Raw genomic sequence first — 23,510 nt, forward strand, 5'->3', positions numbered from 1 at the left:
ATATAAAAACAAAATATTTTACCTTTAGAGGCCTGCACACACCCTCAGTAATATGTCCAACAACTTCTTGAATATTTTCTTCAACACCTACAATTAATTATAACTAAAATTTTTTTTCCATATTACACTTTGCTTCACATAAGTTCAGAAAATTAACAAACACTAATACATATGATTAATGGCATTAATAAACATTTAAAATAACAATTAACGATTTTATTAAGTTTAATATCTTTAGAACATTACTAATTATATTAATATGAGTCTAAAGCCTCATCAATTGATTTGACTGTTGATTAATGAACATTATTTCTTCGTGAAAAAGAGTAAATGTATGAAAAAAAGACTGAAATTTATTAACTGAAGGAGGTGATGTGAAGATGTATTAGCATTCGTTACACAAACTCCTTACTCTAGGCAGTAGTGCTAAGCACACAAACTACGGGTATAAAGATGGAAAACACGCCTTGCAATCTAATGGAAAAACCGACATTTACTGATTATTGACTATTTATCAAGGTCTGTACTGGGTACTTGACATGTACTGCTTGTAACCACCTTCATTTTTTACAGATGGAGAGACTCAGGTTTAGAAGAATTCATGCCATTCCCACAGAATAACTTACTTCTAACTCCAATTATTTTCTTCCCACTTCTTAATGTTACCTCTCATGTAAATTTTCCTACATCTTTTAACAAATACATTCTTTTAAACTGGGTAATTAGCATAACAGAAAACAACTTTAAAAAGTGCAGACTTTGTGCCAACCTATCATATATGCTGAATCTAATCTCAATATCAAAGAGTTAAAAACGAGGAGGTTAAGTCCTGCACCCATTCGTACACTGGCCTCTCCTGCAGATGACGTGCTGAACCAGGATGACGTGGGGCTGAGCTATTCAAAATAGGTAAGTGATACCAGCCACAACAACTCTCTTCATTTCCTATCAAAGCCAGAGCAACTTAATTATCTACTAACCCCTTCTACAACAGGCATCTTAAGGTAGTCACAACTAAGAAGATTTGAAATTCTGTAAACAGACGTTTGCAACTCAAAAATAATCATTTTTCTTCTTTGAAATCAAGACCAAAATTTTAGGTACATTTAGTACATAGCTAATTATTTATTTTTTATTTATTTATTTGGCTGCATCAGGTCTTAGTTGCGGCACGCTGGGTCTTCTCTGAGGCATGCAGGATCTTTCGCTGCGACGCGCAGGCTCTTCATTGCAGCGTGTGGGCTTCTCTCTAGTTGTGGTGTGCAGGCTCCAGGGCGCATGGGCTCTGTAGTTTGCGGCACGCAGGCTCTCTAGTTGTGGCGCACGGGTTTAGTTGCCCAGCAGCATGCGGGATCTTAGTTCCCCGACCAGGGATCAAACCCACGTCCCCCGCATTGGAAGGTGGATTCTTGACCACTGGACCACCAGGGAAGTCCCAGTACATAGGTAATTATTCAAAAAACTTTAAAATAGTCACATGAGAATGAAAAAAGGGGCTGGATAGTAGAAATGAAAGAAGTCGTAGCTTAATGATCTTAAGCCAGTCACTGACTGAGCCTGTGTACTCATAGATAAAATGAAGAGAACATCACTTTTTGCCTTTAAAGGATGGTGGCTGAGATAATGTAGGCCAGGCACTCCAGAGATGCCTTAAAAGTGAAGCAGAGGGGTCTAGGTTTACAAGGAAAGGTCCCAAGGGTCCAGTATAAAAATGTGATCAGCTGTGTGACAAAATGAAAGTGATGGAAAAGAAAGTCTACTAGCAGAAAAAGGGGGAAACTAGAGACAGGAAGTTTAATTAGGATGCTTACTAAATCACCCAGTGTGAAGAGTTTACCTCCGTGAAGAAAACAGCAATAAGAACAGAAACAGAGAAGTCCTGCGTGATTTACTAGATCTGGGCATGAGCGGTAACAATCAGAGGACCCACCTTGTGTAGTTACATGCTTTAAGAGAGCTTCAAGGTGTTCTTTTTCAGAAGCAGTGGCCTGATGGAGCCAAGCCAACATATCTCCTACATATCTAATGAAAAAACTAAATGTTAGTAAAGGTTTCCTTCAGAAAAACATCGAATACTCCAATACTGTCTGACTACTATACCTCAAAGGGTCATGGGAGTGCATTTCAATGGGTCTAGGTGTACCTCCTGGGCCCCCTCTTGTAAGAGCATCGATAAATCCACGAACAACTGTACTTCTTCTGGCTGTTCCAAACTCATCTAAGGTATACCTAGAAGAAACAAGTTATTAACAAACAGTTGCTTTTCTTCCTAATGGTTACATCAAACTATTCATGCACTTTCTAAGATATCTAAAGCTTTTTTACACAATTCTCTCAAGCAATACTGTTTTAAACAACAAAAAATATTTATGAAATAACTTTATCATAATGATAATTCAACCTAAAGGTGCATCTTTTTATGCCTAAGAAAGAAAGCTGGGATTTGGAATCAGTAACAGAGGCACTGGCAATAAGGGATAGAGCAGGGGATTTGGTAAAAGTAAAAATCAATACAAGGTGGAAATCCGGGACTCTTCAGGTTTCAGCGCCCCCCTTGCCCAAAACGTGACGTTCCACTGCACACATAAGGCCTAATATCTAGTTCTCAGAGGCTGGTTACAGTTAGAACTCTGCAATCCAAAATATAAGACTTTTCCTTCTACATTAAAAAATTCTCATTTATATTTATTCAATATTATCAAAATTTACCATCAAAATTTGTCCAAAATATACTATTCATATTTAAAAGCTTACTTTGACTCCAATGTTAAACATATGTTCCTTAAATTTACTGACCAACTATGCATACAGAGCAAATACTTTTACATATATTTACAAGTTATCAATTATGGTTGGGGGAAAAAAAAAAAGACTTTCAAAGGTGAGGAATTTGTAGGAAAGAAAAGCTTTGAATGAAAGAATCAGACCATTTGGGGTCAAATTATAGGATGGCTTAGAGTTACCAACAGTACCTGTTTCTTCAACTAGAATTAGCTTTTGTTTCCCATTATCACCACCCGATGCCCAACTGAAAGTTCTATTTTAAAAGTACATAGGAAAACAAAATATTTTTTTCATAGTCCAATGTCAGCAGATTCTAGACCAATTAACTTTTAAATCCCTAAACAGTACTCTACTAAATGTTGAGAATTATTTCATTACCTTACACATAAATAAAAGTTATCAAAATTTCCCAAAGGTTTCCAGAAGAATTTCTTAGGCTATACTGCTTTCTTTAATATGCTACTGATTTCATACGTACACTACCAAACGTAAAACAGATAGCTAGTGGGAAGCAACCGCATAGCACAGGGAGATCAGCTCTGTGCTTTGTGACCACCTAGAGGGGTGGGATAGGGAGGGTGGGAGGGAAGGAGATGCAAGAGGGAAGAGATATGGGAACATATGTATATGTATAACTGATTCACTCTGTTATAAAGCAGAAACTAACACACCATTGTAAAGCAATTATACTCCAATAAAGATGTTAAAAAAAAAATGCTACTGATTTAATGAAAAACCCACATTTTTTTTTTAACATAAGAAAGCTGGAAGACGGAATATTTTTAAATAAAAGTGTAGTGAAGTAATCAATAGCTGTAAATTTTTAGGACTCTGAACCTTTTTAAAGGACTGTTCACTAGTAACCAGATCGTGGTTGTTTGTGGTTTTTTGGTTTTGGTTAAAAAGAAATGGTTTTGAAATTCCCTGCAGTGACATACCAGATATACGTCAAGGTGAAAACGCAGTATCAAGCTAAGTGTTGCTAAAGTACACAACTGCCTTGCATTCACTTTCTATTTTTTAAAATAAATTAGAACCAAAATGCTTATTTCTATTTTTTGCCTCATGCTCTCAAATTATAAATGTTCAGGGTAAAGAATGCATTCCTTTAAATCAGCGGTCCCCAACCTTTTCGGCACCAGGGACCCGTTTCGTGGAAGACAATTCTTCCACACAAGGGCCGGGCGGGGCGGGGGGATGGCTCAGGCTGTAACGCGAGCGATGGGGGCTGATGGGGGCGACAGGGAGCAGCAGATGAAGCCTCCCTAGCTCACCGCTCACCCCCGGCTGTGCGGCCCAGTGGCTCCTAACAGGCCGAGGACCCGTACTGGTCTGCGGCCCAGGGGTTGGGGACCCCTGCTTTAAATGATCATCAGTTCCATGAAATGACTTGTGATCAGATGACTCCTTATGACAGCACGAAATTCACAAACTTTTAACTTTTTAAATATGTAAAACTAATCTTCACCCTCTGGACCCAAATGGCTATGTAATAAACAGAAACAATGTAACTTCTTTTTCTAGGACTATTCACTGTGACCACAAGTTATATTAGAAACCAGTGAATCCACTGGCATTTTAAATGGGGGAGGGGCAATTTAAAAAGCCTGACACACACTAGAATCTGTTTACTATAAAAATAAACAATATTATTGCTTATTTTCCTGCAATAGATATAATTTGAAGAACAGCATGAACTAAAAGGAACCTTCAATGATACCTGAAGACATGAAACATCTTTTCCCAGAGACAGAAGAAAATTTCTTTGACCAAAACGGATTCTCTTCCAACAAGGGCCAAAAACTGAAAATGTAGCTTTACAAAGGTGACTGTTAAAATTATGTAAATATTCTAAAATGCCTCTAGTTAAAATAAAAATTTAAATCTCCATTTTTTTATATCTAGCCATAGTAGAAAAAGAAAAATTCTGGTCAAAAAGCAAATTAAAAGATGAAAAAATTTGTCCAAAAAAGAATTAAAAGATAAAATAGTGTAAAAACCTCTCTAAGAAATGCAACAAATAAAAAAATGAAGAAAAATCAGCATTGTACATATTACTATGTTCTTTAATAATTTATATGCTGAAGGTTTACCAATGGAAAGAAGACAACATCAATTTGTTCATTTCTACTTGTAATAAATTTCTTTTTGAAGAAACTTCTGTACTTGATTTATTAAAAGTCAATAATGCATTAGCATTCCGGTTATATAATACCTAAGAAAAACTGAGTATGGCAACTTTCCCCATAGACTTCAATAACTGACATTTTCTTGTACGTGATACTTACACATGTGAGATACAATAATGAACAGTGAAGCTTTTACACATCACTTAAATCAAGTTCATATAGTGCCATCTGGTGGTTAACATGATATGCTATTAAGTTTTCCCTAAATTTAAAGAAACCACCACTTTTGGAAATAGGTGATACTTAAGATGAAAGGCCCATTTTCTCTTTTTTTTCTCTTTTTTATTCATCTTATGGTACTTAACTGTCACTAAAATCCTCCCTCTTCCCCATTCAACCCGCAAATGCTTCTTACAACCTTCCATACTGCACTACTGCCCCCATCCCCTGTCTGCCCTTTGGAGATAAATCTTTGCCTATTTTAGTTCTATTCTTTGTCTTTCAAGTATTTTGCCTTACTGTCATGCAGGCCTTAAATACACTTCTCTTTAGTTGATAACTTTCCAGTTTATCTCCTTTCAAAATAGAAATAATAGCTAATATTTTGTGATGAACAAAGCATTATGCTAAACACCTTATGGGAACATTCTAATTTAATCTTCCCAACAACCCGGCAACACAGGCGCTATTTTTATCCTCATTTTACAGCTCGAGGAAACTGAAGCTTATAAGGGTGCATGGGTTCATCAAAAAATCTAACTCAGAGCCCACCTTTTAAACCATTATGCAATATTGCTCCTTTCCAAGTGTTGATCAACAATCAAAATTTAGAAAAAATGTTTATATGGTAGAAGTCAGCTGACCTTTTCAGATGCCCAAAACAGACAAAGGCATTTTTTTTAAAAAGATTAACTTTGTGAACAATTATGAATCTGTGGACAATGTTACACGTTATTAAACAAACACCAAATGTTTTAAGTACCAAAAGACTCTCATAATCAAACACCAATACCTTACAATGAAAAAGCTGGGGAAGAAATTTCGAAGTCGATAAGATGTGCTGCGCTGGTGGTCAAGAGTGAACATCAGCTTATCACAGGCACCTGCACAACATGCAGGGCTATTATGATCCAGCTCCTGCTACTAACCCAACAGCCAGGGCAAGCTTTTGCAGTTTCCTAAAGGTACGTGTCCCTCCTCAATCCACACCTTTGCACCTGCTGTTCCCTCAACCTGGGATGTTCTCTCCTCCCTTTTCGTCCTGGAAAATGCTTATCAACCTTAAGAAGTCATTTCATACCTACTTCCTGGGGGAAATTTCCTCTAATATTCACCCCCTTCCCCACCACAGACTACTTGAGCCACAAAGCACTTGAGACTTGACTTTTAGAAAAGCAATTAATATATTCATTAAAGTGGATGTGTTTATTTGTTCAATAAAACAAAGCAATTTGAAGGCAACGTTTTACTGATGTTAAGTCTGCCGCACTTAGAACTGTGCGTAACACATAGTGAGTACTCAGTAAGTAGCACTGGGCTGTTATTACTTTATGTAGCTGTCCAGCATTTGTGTTCTGGAACCTTATTACAGGACAAGTAATGTTCCAATCAGAAAACAGAGTAAGAAGGAAATCCTCTAAAAATATATAAGCATATGAAAGGCATGACTCAGAGCCGGATTAATGCCTATGCAGGAGTCCCCTGGCTTTCTGTTTCCTGAATTTTAACTCCCCACTTGGTCTTCCTATTTCCATACTATTCCAGGCATTAAAAGTGAAAAGGTATTTACTTCTATTTTATATGAAAAGTAAAAGAAAATTAAAATACAGAACAATAAAAAATGTATATATATAAAAAAAAATTTATAAGTTAATAATGCATAAAGTTCTTATCTAAAGCATTATCACATAGCGCTTGGCTGACATAACTTACAGGATCAAATACCTGAACTCTTTCTTTCTTGAGTCCTACTAATGGAATTCTAATTTTAAATTTTCTTTTTTCATCTCTGGGTAATTATTATTTGTCAGTCTATTCGACCTTCTCTCCGGCAGGGGTGATACAGGAGTTTTAGTTACATACAATTCCTAGGTCGTTAACGAGATGACAGATTGGGGAAAAGCCCTTAGCCTCTACACAAATAAGAGGTAGTCTAGATACAGGGACACCTTGGTTTTCATCTCCATGTTGCATTCTACAGCAAGTAATAATATGCAAATAAGCTGATGCCCCAATGGTACCGAGATGAGATAAAAACATCACTGTAAATTATTATATTGCTCAAACTATTGTATATGAATTTGATAATACTGAAAGTCAATGTAAATTATCGAAGAAAAAGTAAGTTGTTTTTTTTTTAATTAGGAAAAAGTCACCCACTTATATAAGACAGGTCTATCCTGCAGGGCTTCCATTGCCTGAGTCAGTACTGGAGATATGTCACATGATTCTTGCGTCAATGTTCTGCATTCACCTGAAAAATCATTGTAACACTTATTGTGTTATATAATCATTATAACATTATAACACTTGTTAAATTAAAATTAGGTCTTTATTACATCTGTTGTACAGCCAGAGTCTAAATACTGCATTAAGAAAATGCTTGGAAAAGCCTAGAGAACATGCCAATCAAAAACTAGTTCATGCTGTCAAACTAAAAATGTAAGCTTAAATACCTATATAACTTCAAATGACCACATCTGCTATCTGGCATACCACATATATATATATATATATTTTTTTTTTTTATTTTTTATTTTTATTTTTGCCTGTGTTGGGTTTTTGTTGCTGCGCATGGGCTTTCTCTAGGTGCAGCAAGCGGGGGCTACTCTTCGTTGCGGTGCACGGGCTTCTCATTGCGGTGGCCTCTCTTGTTGTGGAGCACGGGCTCCAGGTGAGCGGGCCTCAGCAGTTGCAGCACGCGGGCTTGGCAGTTGTGGCTCACAGGCTCTAGAGTGCAGGCTCAGTAGTTGTGGCGCTCGGGCTTAGTTGCTCCACAGCATATGGGATCTTCCCGGACCAGGGCTCGAACCCATGTCCCCTGCATTAGCAGGTGGATTCTTAACCACTGTGCCACCAGGGAAACCCACACATATTTTATTATTATAAAAAACTAGGGTTCTGAAAAAACCAGTCAATGAACAAACATGCACTAAATAACTGCTATACACATGGCAATGTCAAGGAGGGAAGGGAGTACTAAACATATATTACCAGTTCCTTACCTTGGGAGCAATCTTCAAGCAGTTTGCTAAAATGTTTATATGGGTAACTAATATATAGTATTAAGATTATAATTTCAAAATTGTTTAGATTTTAAACTGTTTAAAAAATCTCTACACCAATATGTCCTTTAATTTTACTATCCTATCTATAAAATACTTATTAAATGTCTACTCTGCTCAAAAAACTCAGAGTATGTTCAGAAGTTCCCAACCTTTTGGAATATGAGGACCTCACACGAGCAGTATATTTTTCTAGCATACACTGACTGAGAAAAACATACACGTGTATGGGATTGGAGCTATCTTACAATGACTCCAGAGTCCTTAGGAGTCAGAATGTCAGTTTGGAACTTCCATGTTAGACGTCACGGGAGCACAAAGAAATATGAGGCAATGTCCTTGCCTTTATGAAAACAGAAATCTAACTGGAGAGCTAAGACATACATATATGAAAAGTTATGTTAGAGTAGTAAATTATTGAATACCAAATAAATACATTCAGCAGTTAGTGTTCAGAGATGGGAAAGGCCACTATGATTTAATGTAGTTGTGGAGAGTTCCAGGAAGATGTAGAACCTAAGCCTGACTTTGAAGACTGAGGTAGGATTTGGATATAAAGAGGGAAAGCTAGACCATATTCCAAATAGGAGTAAACAGTGCAAACAAGAGAAGGAGAAAAAGAAACAAGTTTTGGGGCTTCCCTGGTGGCGCAGTGGGTAAGAATCTGCCTGCCAATTCAGGGGACACAGGTTCGATCCCTGGTCTGGGAAAAGCCCACATGCCACAGAGCAACTGAGCCCATGCGCCACAACTACTGAGCCTGCGCTCTAGAGCCCGCGAGCCACAACTACTGAAGCCCACGCACCACAACTACTGAAGCCCACGCACCTAGAGCCCGTGCTCCGCAACAAGAGAAGCCACCGCAATGAGAAGCCCGCACACCGCAACGAAGAGTAGCTCCCGCTTGCCGCAACTAGAGAAAGCCCGCATGCATCAACGAAGACCCAACACAGCCATACATACATACGTAAATAAATATTAAAAAAAAAAAAAGAAACAAATTTTGGAGATAAAGAGTAAATCATCTGAAACAGATAATAAGGTTTTTCACAGTCAAGTACAAGTGTACTGGTTAACTGGATTTAATCCCAACTCCTTCCAACGGTCAGCTGGTAACATCTATTAAAATATCCTGTGCACATGTTCCATTCCTGAGGTCTTAACTATCTACTTTGTTTTTAACAGGCAATTCTATGAACAGACTATTGAAACATTTTAAGGCAAATCTAAAGCAAATAAACCATTTGTGATAGGCAAAATAATGGTCTTCCAAAGATCCCTAATCCCTGAAACCTGTGAATATGCCATCTTACGTGGCAAAAGGGACTTTGCAGATGGAATTAAGGTGACAGACCTTAAAATAGGGACATTTTCCCAGATTACCCAAGTGGGTCCAAGGTAATCATATAGGTCTTAAAAGTAAAAAAGGCTAGCAGAAGAGTTAGAGATATGAGATGGAAGAAGAGGCAGGAGAGATTCAAAGTGAGAAAGTGACTCCATCTACCCATTACTGGCTTCGAAGATGGAGGAAGGGGCCACAAGCCAAAGAATGCAGGCAGCCTCTAGAAGCTGGGAAAGACCCTCAGTGACAGCCAGCAAGGCAACTCAGAGCTCAGTCCTCAGACTCAAAGAACTAAGTTATGCCAACAAACTGAATGAGCAAGGAAACAGACTACTCCTTAGAGCCTCCAGAAATGAATGCAGCCCTGCCCACATTTTAATTTTAGCATGGTGATTTCTGGCTACAGACTATAAAATAATAAATTTGTGTTGTTTTAAGCCATTAAGATTATGTTAAATTTGTTAAAGCAGTAATAGAAAAACTCACCATTTATAATAGTTGTAGTAACTATTACATGTAAATAACATGTCATGTAAATAACAAAAGATGTCTAATCAACTTTAAGATAATCTGGGGCAGAAATACTGACTTTATTTTTTTATTCCCATCCTTAATCATAGACAGTGCTTGAATGATAGTAGATGTTTATGAGACAAATACAAAGACAATATGTTCAAATATAAAGTTTTTTTTAAAAAAAATAGTTTTTGATTACTAAGATCAAAATGATATCAAATAAAGACTAAGTGAAATAACAAAATCCAACACTAATATTCATGACTCTAGACTGCATAAAAGAAATCACTTACTCTGAGCCCACCGGTAAAGTCTTTCATAAGATGTTTCTTGAAGCAAGGCCATCTGTTCCATAATTTCTAAACTAAAAAAATTAAAGGTTTATTATAATTTATTAAAAAGTTTTAGCCAATAGCTATTGAATACATCTAAGAACCTAATCACTTTATTTAATTACAGAGTGACTTGGTTATAGCCTATTAACTTTTTATCATCTTGTGGAATAATTTTTCAGTAAATTTTTATAATTAAATGTCACCAAGTTTAACACCATCACTTAGATACCCAACTGCTGTTTTACTCTAAACGTATCAGGGTATAACTTCCTCCTTATCCAAAGATACATAAAGATTAAACTTCTATTTCACAAAATGTCATAATGTCATATACTTTAAGAAGAACCTAGAAAATCTTTAAATTTTGGAAATATAAAAGGTAACAACCATGAACTGAAAAGGGTACTCACCCTGCTGTTTGTTGGTTTGTACGCAAGAGAACTTTGACATCATTATGAATCTGTTTTACTCTTCCCAATGCCTTGAAAAAATCCTTTAAAATTAAAGCATATTCTTTTTAACTATAGATCTAGAATACAGAATTTACAAAAGAAGCAATTAACAAGATTGAAAATGGTTGCCAAAGGACTTAGAGATGGGAAGGAGTGGGATAGGTGATGTAGGTTTTCTTTGTAAGCCATGTTGTACTCTTTGACTTCTAAAAACAACCAAAAAAAAGTATATGTATTGCTTTGAAAAATAAGGTAATTTAAAATATGCACCTTAATTGCCAAATTTAAAAACATTTTTAAATCAAAAAAAATTTTAGGTGGTAAAATAAAGCCTTAAAAAAGAGTGATTTCTCTATAACATCTGTAACTGCTACGCTTTAAGTGATTTTAACAGAAAGCAAAATACCTCAGTGATAGGTCCTTCTCTTGTACCTCGGAGAAGACTCATTTCATCAGAAGACAGCTGGAACTTGGATAAGAAGGCATCTGCAACTTGTGCTCTTATTTCTAATGTTTGACTGTAATATTTTAAAAAAGGCAACAAAAAAATCAAGCACACTATGCATTTGCATAGCTTTAAAACAAGTTACATCTGACATAACTTTTAAAACAAAGGTGTGGAAGAGTCTCAATGTCTTCAAAAGCCTTATTTCTGCCTCAAATATTAGAAGCCCATGAGGCATGTAGGTGATAAACTTGGCTGATATTGTTCTACCTCAGTAGAAGCCACAGTAAAATGATTAATCATTAAGCAAAAGAAGAAATAAGTTCATGAATGGTCCGGGTATTACAATCCTTAGCCACTTATGTGTACTTGCATAGCTCGCCTCTTGAAAACAAAGTTATCTCACAGAAGAGAAATATGCCAGTTAATTTCTTCTCAGTCACTAAAAAAATCCTAAGCCTTTGAAGCTTGCACATGAAGTACACAACAACCAAAAATCAGGTCTATTATTTTTTTATTTTAGGTTAGAAATAGTAGTCAAGAATTCATTTAGCAATCCCTCATTAATTCAAAAAAATCACTCTTCCACTCTCCCTTCCCCACTTTTTCTGCATACTATCATAATAAAAAAAAAGTCTTTTCAATTATATTATCCGAACGCAACCTATCTAGACGAGCTGACAATTAGCAAAAGGCACACTCTAGTCTGCAGGGACCTGAAGGACTGAGCAGGACCCCATCTAAGGGCAAGTCAGGAATACAAACTACAAGAGCAGGAATTCAACATCCCTGCCTTCTAGATCTTAGATTTGAAGATATATAAATAAAATTATAAGTGTTTCACTAGTAGTATTCACAGGGCAGTAATATTCTACAATCTAACAATATTCAAATGAAACTGAACAAAGATAAATATTAACCCTATCTGAACAGATAGTACAACGCATGCCATCTTTGTTTTGTTTGTACTCTTGAGTTGTGAGGTTTTAAATTCACAGTCAAATGCTCCTGCTGAATGACATAGAAGGTTAGAAAGGAAAAGTCCTCCAGGTGGCAGTAATGTTCTGTTTTCCTCAAATAATGTAAATCACCTAATTAAATTTATACAGATTTAAATAGCTTATGTCCTTAATCATCTTATTAATACTGATACTGATATCTAAAAGTTACCTAAACAGGTTTTGTTTTATATTTTTAGATAAAGCTCAAATCGTTATCATACAGGATTCAAAGCAATTTTAACTCTTCATAAAATTCCTTGAGACTATACAAATTAACCATTTCACTGAAAACCTTTTGAGAGTTTCTTTTGGATCTTTATAGTCAATTTATCACGCACAACGGAAAATTCATCGCTTTATTGGTTCATTTTGTTTTAACTAAATCTAGTACAGTTGACCCTTGAACACCGTGGGGGTCAGGGACGCCGACCCCAGCCCCCAACCCCCAACCCCCTGCCCTGTGCAATGGAAAATCTGCACCAGCCAGATTCAACTTTACAGCCAGCCCTCTGCACCAGAGGATTCAACCCACCATGGACTGTGTAGGACTGCAGTACGTATTACCTGAAAAAAAAATCCACATATGAGTGGACCTGTGCAGTTCAAACCCGTATCGCTCAAGGATCAACTGTAAATTCAAGATATAATTTAAATCACATTACTCCTTAGTTTTACCATATATAGTCTTCCCAGGTAAAATTTCACAACCATTCTTGACAAAGTTGAGGAGTATTTGTACAATCAAGTAGCATGAACGGGGATCTCCAAGGTGTAAAGGCCCTGAGCTAGGGTCTGAGGTGACAAAAGGTGCACATGAGGCAAACCCTGCCCTATTGTACAACACAAATGAAATATGGTATCTTCTGGAGGACTTTTAGTATCTAAATTAAAAGTATATGAAATTAATGTTAAAATAAAACATATAAATGGTTCCTGTAAATTAAAACTTCTAAGAGTATTTTATGTGTACTCATGTAATCACTGTATATGATGTAAGTTATATAAAACATAAGTGAATATGGCAAATGCATACTGTGGAATAATATGCAGCAAATAAAAATGAGGTCGAGCTATATGTACTAACACAAAATTATCTATAAGGCACTTTATAGGTACAAAAAACAAGTCACAGAAAAATACAGCAACCCCCATGTACTTTTAAAAAGAAACTTTACGCATACACATGAATTTTCAGGACATGTATTCACATACTGCCTGAGTATATAAAATAAACAGACTATTTCATTTTTATAATGATTCTTTTAAACCATCCCAGAACATGATTTATGAATCTTGTGGTATTCTTTTTTTTTCCTGAAAATATACCCCTGTCATATTTTAACTCTAACTTCTAAACTCATCTCCACCAAATAATTTCAAAATAATTGAAAAAAGCTAGCAAAAAAAAAAGGGGCGGGGGGGAGGCATAAGATACAGACCAAAACAAAAAAAAGCAAAGAAATATACATGGCAAAACAAAATGAAAAGAAGGTTGATCTACCAATATTCGGTGAAATGTAAATTAAAATAGTGTGATACCATTTTTCACCTATAAAATTGCTGTTTTTAATGACAACATCTAGTGTCTAAAGGGTTTAATAAAATAGACATTCTCATATATTGCTGATGAAGGTGGAAATTGGCATAACCTTTCCGGAGAGAAATTTAGGCAATATATATGAAGATACTTTTTAAAATTTCTACCATTTGATTCTTTAATTACAATTAAATTCTAGGAATTTATCCTAAGAAAATAATCTGAAATGCACAAAATGATTTAAAAACATTTACCAAACCATTATGTTTAATAATGGAAACAATATCTGATAATTTAAGAATGCTTGTTCATTCACAAGAAAAAATACAATGCCACATTAAAAAACATGTTTTTTAAAAATAAAAGATACAGGAAAATGAACATGAAATTTTAAGTGAGTGAAGTAAAATATAACTATGCACACATACTAACTCTGGGAGAAGATACACCAAACTGTTAACAGTGGCTATGTCTGGGTGGTGAAACTATATCTGATTGTAATTTTCTTCTTTAAGTTTTACATATATAAAAGAAAGGAGAAGAAAGAAGAAAGATGTGATGCTCCCCTGCCTTCTCCTAACTTTTTACCAGGCAATGAAAGAATATGTATCACATATGCTCTACATTTTTACACGTATATTTGTGCAAAATAAATCCTTTTTATATTTTTATGTGTTACCAACTTCAAAACCTATTTTAAAATAGTTTATAACAAATAATTAAAATTACAAAACCATTAAAAAATAAAATAGTATGAAAGAAAGAGGGACTTCCCTGGTGGCACAGTGGTTAAGAATCCGCCTGCCAATGCAGGGGACACAGGTTCGAGCCCTGGTCAGGGAAGATCCCACATGCCGCGGAGCAACTAAGCCCATGTGCCACAACTACTGAGCCTGCGCTCTAGAGCCCGCAAGCCACATTACTGAAGCCCACATGCCCTGGGCCCACACGCTACAACTACTGAAGCCCACATGCTCTAGGGCCCGTGTGCCGCAACTACTGAGCTCACGTGCTGCAACTACTGAAGCCCACGCGCCTAGAGCCTGTGCTCCACAACAAGAGAATCCACCACAACGAGAAGCCCGCGCACCACAACGAAGAGGAGCCCCTGCTTGCCCCAACTACAGAAAGCCTGCGCCCAGGAACGAAGACCCAACGCAGCCAAAAATAAATAAAATTTTAAAAAAAAGAAAGAAAAAGAAAAAGAATGAGAACTTAAATAACATAGCTGAGGAAAGCTATCACAATTAAATGCAGAACAGCCTAAGCTTCCAGCCACCAAAGCCAATGTAGAAACAACATGTGCTACACAACTTTGTCTAATAAAAGGGGAGAAATATGGAGGGTAACGTTCCTTGAGGTATGTCAGACAGTGTGTTCAGCACCCTATACCCTGTGACATAGTTTATTATTCCTTTTTTCAGATGTGATAACTGAGACTGAGGGAGGTTAAGAAATAACTCGTTTAACATTAAAAATCTAATGAGCTCTTACACCCAAGATTTGTATTAGAATTCAGCTTTTCAAGGTCTACATTCTTTCCACTAACATACTACACCTCAAAAATAAACATAAACATTCGCCAGAGACTATGTTTTTCTGAGTCCAGAGAGAAATTTGGCTGGTAGGCCTTTCCAAGAGGCAAAAAAATACATAATAAATAGTGATTTCAGTGGTATTCAAAAATATGGAGGTATGTTCATCTGGACATAGCTTTTCCTTATCATCAATGAAACCCATCTTCTGACTGTCAATTAAACATTAAGGGCAAATGTTAAACTGCAGTTCTGTGGAGACAATTCTACACCAAACTTTACCTATTAGAGCAACAGCTGTCAAAATGACCTCCTTCTAACTCAGTTGGAAAAAATATTCATATCATTTATAAATTTGTCTGAATAAGAATATCATGTTATCCAAATAAGCCCATAGAATTTCTGTTTCTAAAGCCAAATGCTTGTCTAAGTTTCTCATTAAAAAGGAAAAGGTAATTTTTTAAAATGGAAAAACAACTCTGCCAGCACCCAGGAATCTGTTATGATTTCTGCTATGTAATTTTCCTAAAATACATTCACACAAATGTTCACTTGGCACATCAAATCCATAGCTCTTGGGATACTAGAATGTCATAAATGTTTGCTTCCCAGAAACATGCCAGGCCAAAACACTTTTTTCATAGGCTTACTAAAATAATAAACATAAACAACCTTGCTTAAATAGTTTTGACAACATATGAACAGAAGGACAATATTCTCATACTGCCTCCTGCAGACATTAACCAGTCCCATACATGTTACGAGCTCCAATAAAATGCTTATTTTTCAGTTTTTATTTTATGTTCCTTTCCTGACATTGGAATAGCTATATTTCATATTCATTCACTCAAAATTATTTATTGAATCTACAATGTGTTACGCATTGGAGACACAAAAAGAGAATAAGAAATTGTCATCGTTCTCAAGGAGCTCACAGTTTAGTAGGAAAGAGAGTCAATCAAACCAATAATTAGTTACGAGACTGTACTACACACTACAGTAAAGATGGCAAGAGAAAGATTTAACTCAGACCAGAAACTCAGACCACAAACTTTGTATACAGGATTGGTGATCTGTTACTCTTAGTTTTAGTCACAATTTTCAATTGAATCCATGTATGTTTTTATAGTCAGCCAACAATAACTTAACAGAAAAATTCATGTGTGGGTCTCTAACTGCAAATTTTTTTTCTAGGAAACTTTTCTTTCAAAAGATTAGTTGTGATACTAAAAACATTCTAATTCGATGCTCAAGGCACATGCTTAGTTCTGAGTACAGAAATCCAGCACCTGCCTTTCCTTAGAGAGTTGGCTGCTCTGTAGAGCCAACCATCTCTTCACATCAGCTGAGACTGCAACTTTTCTCATCGTGGTCCATGCACCAATGGGAGAGACCTGTGTGGTGATGGAACGGTTCTGTATCTTGACTGTAGCAGGATGCATAATCATAAGTAAAAAATAAAAGACAATTGTGAAAAAAGATAATAAAAGTACTAAAAATTTGAAAAATCCACATTTTAAAAAGCAGTCATTTTTTAATTCTATGGCAAACAAACAATGCATCATCACTTCCAAAGAGGGATAATCTCTCAATCATCCCAATTATCAATGTTCCTAAACTATTGTTTTATGTTTATTTTACTCTTGGATAACAGCTTAGAACCTCATACTTTGTATCATTTTTGAGTCACGTTTTTGATTATTGTTTTAACTTTGAACTTATCTATAATTTTCTTTCCGAGTTATCTCCAAATTAATGAAGAGTTGATTATGTAAAGAAAAACTTACCTTTCAGCTTGAAGCTTAGTTGTTTTTGTTATTAAATCTTGAGTCTGTTCCTTTGCTGCCTAAAATTATAAACATATCTATTATCAGTACATTTCAATTTTTTTCAACTTCAGAAAACTAATATTGCCACTTACTGGAGTTCAGACTATAGCAAATGAGATCACACTCCAGAACTCAAAAGTTTAAAAAAGGCCCAAGTAACTGAAATAGATGTTTCAAGGCTCATACACTACGTTTAATAAGAAGAACTCACTCAGAATTCTCAATACACACATAATGCTAAGGCTTACAAGAAAGAAAAAGGTATCACAACGATGTTTATTAAGGAATTTAACAGTTCCTGATGCTTTTCACTGGAACAGAAGCGCTGCCAGAGCCAGTTAAGGATGAAGAACAGGACTTCAGCTATAGACATGCTGAGGTGAGGTGCCAGGAAACCTCTGAATGGAGTTGTAAGTTAAGTCACTGATACGCTGCTGTGGAACTCAACAGAAATACCCAAGATGGAGATAAAAATTTGAGAGTTGGGATATACAAAAAAGAAAACCCTCATATAGGATTTTGGAGAACATTAAAGATAGCCCCATCTAAAGAACAGAGGGCTGTTCCTGACCAAATCATACTGAACAATCCTCTCTCTCCCAAACCAGAGCTGAAAGGATCAGGAGTGAAAACTTGATGAAAAGGTATTTCAAAGATTAGGAAAATATTTATAAAGTGAATTGAAACAAATAAGTGTAACCAATGAGATTCTCTCTCAAAGACCTGAACTGGGGAACACTACGAAAATAAGGCAGTTACTAACGAGAAGAGAAACAAGTCAGTGGTTGTGAGGCAGGTAGAAACACAGGGCATTAAATGAGTCAGAAGTATGTAGGTCAATGTTAACTCTACAGCCAAACTAGAGGTTTGGAACTGCTTTAATAAACAGACCTAAACTTATATACATTTTCCTGAGATATTTTTTAGGCTGAACATAAATCATAATTAAGCTGGGTCTTTATTGGGCATAGCATTAGTTTGAAATTATTCCTAAGGCTTTCTACTAAGGAATTTATTTCTGCTGCATTTGTGGAATATTATGGGATTGAAAAGTTTATCAAAATTCTACAGTTATCTCTATACTGGCAAGATCAAAATATAAAGGCTTCTGGAGTTAACTGCACAATATTAGTAAACCATCACCAAAGAGACACAAAGACATTTATAGTTAAAAAAAAAAAAAGCATAATATTTATATTCAAACTTCCTACAGGGCATGATGTATTAGATATCCACACATTTTGTAGACCTATCTAGCAATTTCTGAAAGCTTATCAGGAACTAGGCTAAAATCCAGCCACTATACAGTACCTGTAGGCGACATGTCATATCTTGACAACAGCTGCTCATTGCCTGAACATCTTCATGTATGCTTTCAAGTTCCTGAAAAGGAAAAAAGTAACATCAACCAGTATATATTGTTAAAGAAATTTCTCTTCTCTTAGCCAAATCCTTACTTTTGTCCCTTTCTTTCCAAAGCATGACAAAAGATCCCATATTTAAGACTGAAAATGATTAAAGAGAACAATATCTAGTATAAGAAAAGATGTAAAAAAAGAAAACCTAGTATATTCTTTTTAGAAGGTCTGACAATAGGAAAATGGCAAATGCTTTAAGAATATGAATACCTGTTTATTCAGAAATTCTCATACTAAGAATTTATCCTAAGAAATTAATCAGATAAGTGTACAACAATATATGTAAGAGATGATCAACACAGAGTTGCCTAAAACAAATGGAAAATGTGAAATGTTTCCAACCATACAATGGAAATCTGTGCATACATTAACAACGATAATATCTATGTGTGTGTGTGTGTGTGTGTGTGTGTGTGTAAATTAGCATGGAAAGATGTCTATATAAAGCTAAAAAAAGGCTTATAAAGCAATACATATAATACCTCCCCGTTTTTTTTTTTTTTAGAAAAATACATATATATGTGTGCAGAAGAACACAGGGAAGGCTCTATGAAGGGCTATACAATAAAATACTGACAGGTTATTTCTGTGTAATAGAATCATAAGTAATATCAATAGTTCCTTCTACTTCTGACCTTATTATTTATCTTTTCTATAATGAATTATTTATAACTTTTAATTAATAAAAAACAAGAAAATTTGAAAACCCAATAAACTAACAATAGTGCCTCCTCCTATATGGTTGAAAGTAATCACATATTAGATCATGCCAAAAATCTGGTAAGTCTCCCAGTAACATTCTTTCCCTATACACTCCCACCTCCAGCCCCCTCCACATATGCAAGAATTTAACTGGTCACTAAGTTCTATCATTTATAGCCCTTATTATGTACATCTTATCCATTTCTTTTTTTACAACCCAAACAGCTACTACTTGAGTTCAGTTCAATTGCTTTCTCCTGTATGGACTGATAAAAAACGGTCTTCCAACAGGCCTCCCTGGCTCCAAACTCTTTACTAAATCATTCCCTACAATCTTTACTGAACCAATCTCTTAATATGAAAAAATGATATCACAGAATTATATTTAACTTCATACTGTACTATTATCTTCTTTTTCCCAATTCAATTCAGTGTCACACAACAGAAAGATATGCAAGGAAAGAAAGTTTCAGTGGTAGACAGGGTCTTACTATGGTTTCTTTCAACACAATGCCCAAACCTTCAAATAGAAACATGACAGTTTTATGAAGGGATGGGCCAATCATAGGGCAAGAGATAAGAAAGCAACCAAGCAGGACTACAAACAAAATGTAAGGATGAACCAGAGTTAGGAAATCACTTACAAGAATGTGAGCATACATCCTAGTTCCAGAATTAAATTTTTTCCTTTCTCTATATAAAGTACTTTGAATTACAAAAATCATAGCACCAGACATTTTCAAATGTTACTCTATCGTACCATTAATAGGATGTAAATCAAATTATTTAAGTGCTAAACTGCTTTAAACAATAAAAGAATGATTTCAAAATAGCAATTAATGTCAGCAATAGCAAATAGGTACTAATAGGCAAATTAATCTATTTCCTTAAATCTCACGGTATAAGACTAGCACTATGACATTACCAGCCAACAAGGTCAAGAATAACTACTCCTAATATTTACTTTAGCTACAATAGTACACTGAATGAACCTGATTTGTAAAATAATAGAAATTACATCTCTTAATATATGACTTAAATGCAGAGATTTGCTAAATTGTAATTCAAGAACCTTTACACTGCTTGTATGTAGTCTTCATTTGAACTCAAACTGCCTTTTATTCCCGATTAAATAAAATTACAGATTGTTAAATACAATTGCAGTATGATAACCTTTAAAGAAATCTTTTATTATGGAAAAATTTCAAAATTATCTAAAAGTTGACATAATGTGAATGCCTATGTACACATCACACGGCTTTAACAGTTAGCAACTCACGACCACTCTTGTTTAACCTATCTCTGTACCCACTTTCTAACTCTCTTCCCATCCACTTTCTCCCTCCCCAAGCTGAATTATTTTGAATTCCAGATAGCATATCATTTCATCCATAAACATATCAGTATGCACTTCTAAGAGAACTCAAAAAAAAAAAATGCCATTTACCCATCTAAACATTCAACAATAATCCCTTAATATCAAATTTCTATTCAGTGTTCAAATTTTCCCAGTTGTTTCAGTTTTTTTAATAATGTGTTCAAGTCGGGAACCAAACGAGATTCACAAACAGCAATTGGTTGATATTTCCTTTATTTCTGTAAATAAATAAATAGTCTTTCTCTTACAATTTATCTGTTGAAGAAACCAGTTCACTTGCCTGCACAGTTCCCAGCACACCAGACTTGCCGACTGCTTCTCACGCTGCTGACATACTCCTCTGTCCCCAGTGTTTCCTATAAACTTGCAATTACATCTAGAAGCCTGATTATATTCTGGTCCAATTTTCTTGCAAGAATTCTTCAGAGGTGATGTTGTATACCTTTGTTAGGAGTCACATATATGACTGTTTCTTTTTGTGTGATAAGCAGTTACTGATGATCAGTGGTTTTCAACTTGGGCAAATTTGTCCCCCAAGGGGGCATCTGGCAATGTTTGGAAACATTTTTGGTTGGAACAACTTGAGGAAAGGTGGTGCTCCTGGTATCTAGTGGATAGAGGCCAGGGATGCTGCCAAACATCCTCCAAAGCAGAAGACAACCCTCAACAACTATCTGGCCCAAAATGTCAATAGTGCCAAGACGAAGAAACCCTGAGCTAGATCCTTTAAACAGTGGTTACAAAATCTTCTATCATTTCTTCATTTATTAAGTGGAATATTACTATAAAGGGAAGCCCTGCCTCAACAATTGTATACAGTTGGTACCAAAGACAGGATAAGTGCTTGACTCTTTCCTTTTATTTAGTAGTTTTCAAAACGATTAGTTGGTTCCCTCACATCCACCTAAGATAACCAGTGAGGGTTCTGTTGGTTTTTAGTATCATTATGAACTCACGGATTTAAATATGCTTGATGTGTTTCAGTCCACTGCAGTCATTCTTACTGATGCTCAAATCATCCTATATTTGGCCAGTGGAAACCTCTTAAGTTAGCTCCAGAGTCCTTCTGACACTTCCCAGTAGTCTTATACAGCTTCCTCACTTTGGTACTTCCTTCCAGTGGGAAATGGTGTTTAGAGAGTACAATTTAGATGTGCTCTTCACTACTCTCTCTCCCTATTTTTATGAACACTACCAAACTTCCCTTTTAATCTTCCAGATTATTAGCCTTCAGCCAATGAAATCCTACTACACTGTTAAAAATAATCTGTCTCACTAGAACCATCTATGACACTTTCATACAACTCACACAGAACTATTAACTATGTAATATCACTCAGTAATATTAAGATAATTAATGAAGTATTATATAATACATAAATAAAATATAACATAATAAATAAAATTCATTTTCACCCTATGGTGAGTAGACTGCTCACTCAAGTGTAATGAAACATTATTTATTAACTGAAGTCATTGATCTTAATTAATCTGAAAATTTCATAATTTAGGATGCAGTAAAGTAACTCAATCCTAATTAATCTCCAGTGGAGAAGTGGTTATCTAAGGGAGGTTTATTAAATGAGGGACTATTTCTACTGGAAAACCACTCAGAGAAGTGTTATTTTTGGTTTGTTTGTTTGTTTCAAAAGCTAAGATTCCTAAAAGAATATCCTGGAACAAATGTTACAACTTTCCAAAAAGCAGCACTAGTGGAGGTTAGAGATTTAGAAATCACACTAATCCAAAGAAAGACCTAGAAGCTGCTGGAGTAAGTAGCTAAATTTCTATTTGAGCACAGTACACGAGTAGCAAACATATCAACTCTATCCATAGAGAAGCTCAGCACAGACCCAGGCATATAGTAAGCTCTCAATAAATGGTAAATGAAAACAGTTTACATACTTCCTTCACTTCCTTGAAAATGCTTACAAACTCTTCATTGATGGCTAAACTTCTGCGTTCAATATCTCCACGTAAATTTCTTCGAGTGCGCAAACTATTTTCAACAAAAAACGTTGAGAGTGCCTTGAGAGCTTCCAACATCTCCTACATAATTGATAATAAAAGAACATTATTGGGACCGATTTTCAAATGTTTTTCTAATCTCAAGCAAAAATTTAATGAAATCATTTCCAAATAATTTGTTTCCATTACACAATCCAAAAAATACTGGATGACCTTCACATTACTGAACAGTAAACTTATTTCTGAGACACAATAAGGACATACTTACTTGTGCATTGTGACATATATACATTATTCAATGCAGAATTGTTTGGAACTACAAAGATTAGAAAAAACCCTAATGTCCATCTAAAAAGGATTGGTTTAAAGACATTATGATACAGCCATTGAAAAAAAGTGGAAATTCTTGGGACTCCCCTGGTGGCGCAGTGGTTAAGAATCTGCCTGCCAATGCAGGGAACGTGGGTTTGAGCCCTGGTCCGGGAAGATCCCACATGCTGCGGAGCAACTGAGTCTGTGCGCCACAACTACTGAGCCTGTGCTCCAGAGCCTGCGAGCCACAACTGCTGAGCCCACATGCTGCCAACTACTGAAGCCTGTACTCTCTAGGGCCCGAGTGGTGCAACTACTGAGCCCACATGCTGCAACTGCTGAAGCCCGTGTCCCTAGATCCCATGCTCCACAACAAGAGAAGCCACCGCAATGAGAAGCCCGTGCACCACAAGGAAGAGTGGCCCCCGCTCACCGCAACTAGAGAAAGCCCGCGCACAACAACGAAGACCCAACGCAGCCAAAAATAAATAAATAAATAAATAATTAAAAAAAAAAAAAAAAAAAGAGTTAACATTTAACAAG

The 23,510-nt window shown here is 35.8% G+C and overlaps 1 protein-coding gene across 2 annotated transcripts in view; it reads right to left on the reverse strand.

Moving 5' to 3' along the window:
* Positions 1-23,510, reverse strand: part of COG6 (component of oligomeric golgi complex 6) — a 61,911-nt gene that overhangs the window by 36,821 nt on the left and 1,580 nt on the right. For both annotated transcript variants that reach the window (XM_061170616.1, XM_061170617.1), the window contains exons 2-11: positions 22,593-22,736; positions 18,501-18,572; positions 17,148-17,206; positions 11,249-11,360; positions 10,801-10,883; positions 10,349-10,419; positions 7,293-7,386; positions 2,101-2,229; positions 1,931-2,022; positions 23-87 (exon numbers count right to left, since the gene is read on the reverse strand). In XM_061170616.1, coding sequence (XP_061026599.1) covers positions 23-87; positions 1,931-2,022; positions 2,101-2,229; positions 7,293-7,386; positions 10,349-10,419; positions 10,801-10,883; positions 11,249-11,360; positions 17,148-17,206; positions 18,501-18,572; positions 22,593-22,736 — 921 coding nt within the window. The remainder of the gene's footprint in view (positions 1-22; positions 88-1,930; positions 2,023-2,100; positions 2,230-7,292; positions 7,387-10,348; positions 10,420-10,800; positions 10,884-11,248; positions 11,361-17,147; positions 17,207-18,500; positions 18,573-22,592; positions 22,737-23,510) is intronic.

The sequence above is a fragment of the Eubalaena glacialis genome, chromosome 16 (assembly GCF_028564815.1).
Source record: "Eubalaena glacialis isolate mEubGla1 chromosome 16, mEubGla1.1.hap2.+ XY, whole genome shotgun sequence".
Classification (NCBI taxonomy): Eukaryota; Metazoa; Chordata; class Mammalia; order Artiodactyla; family Balaenidae; genus Eubalaena; species Eubalaena glacialis.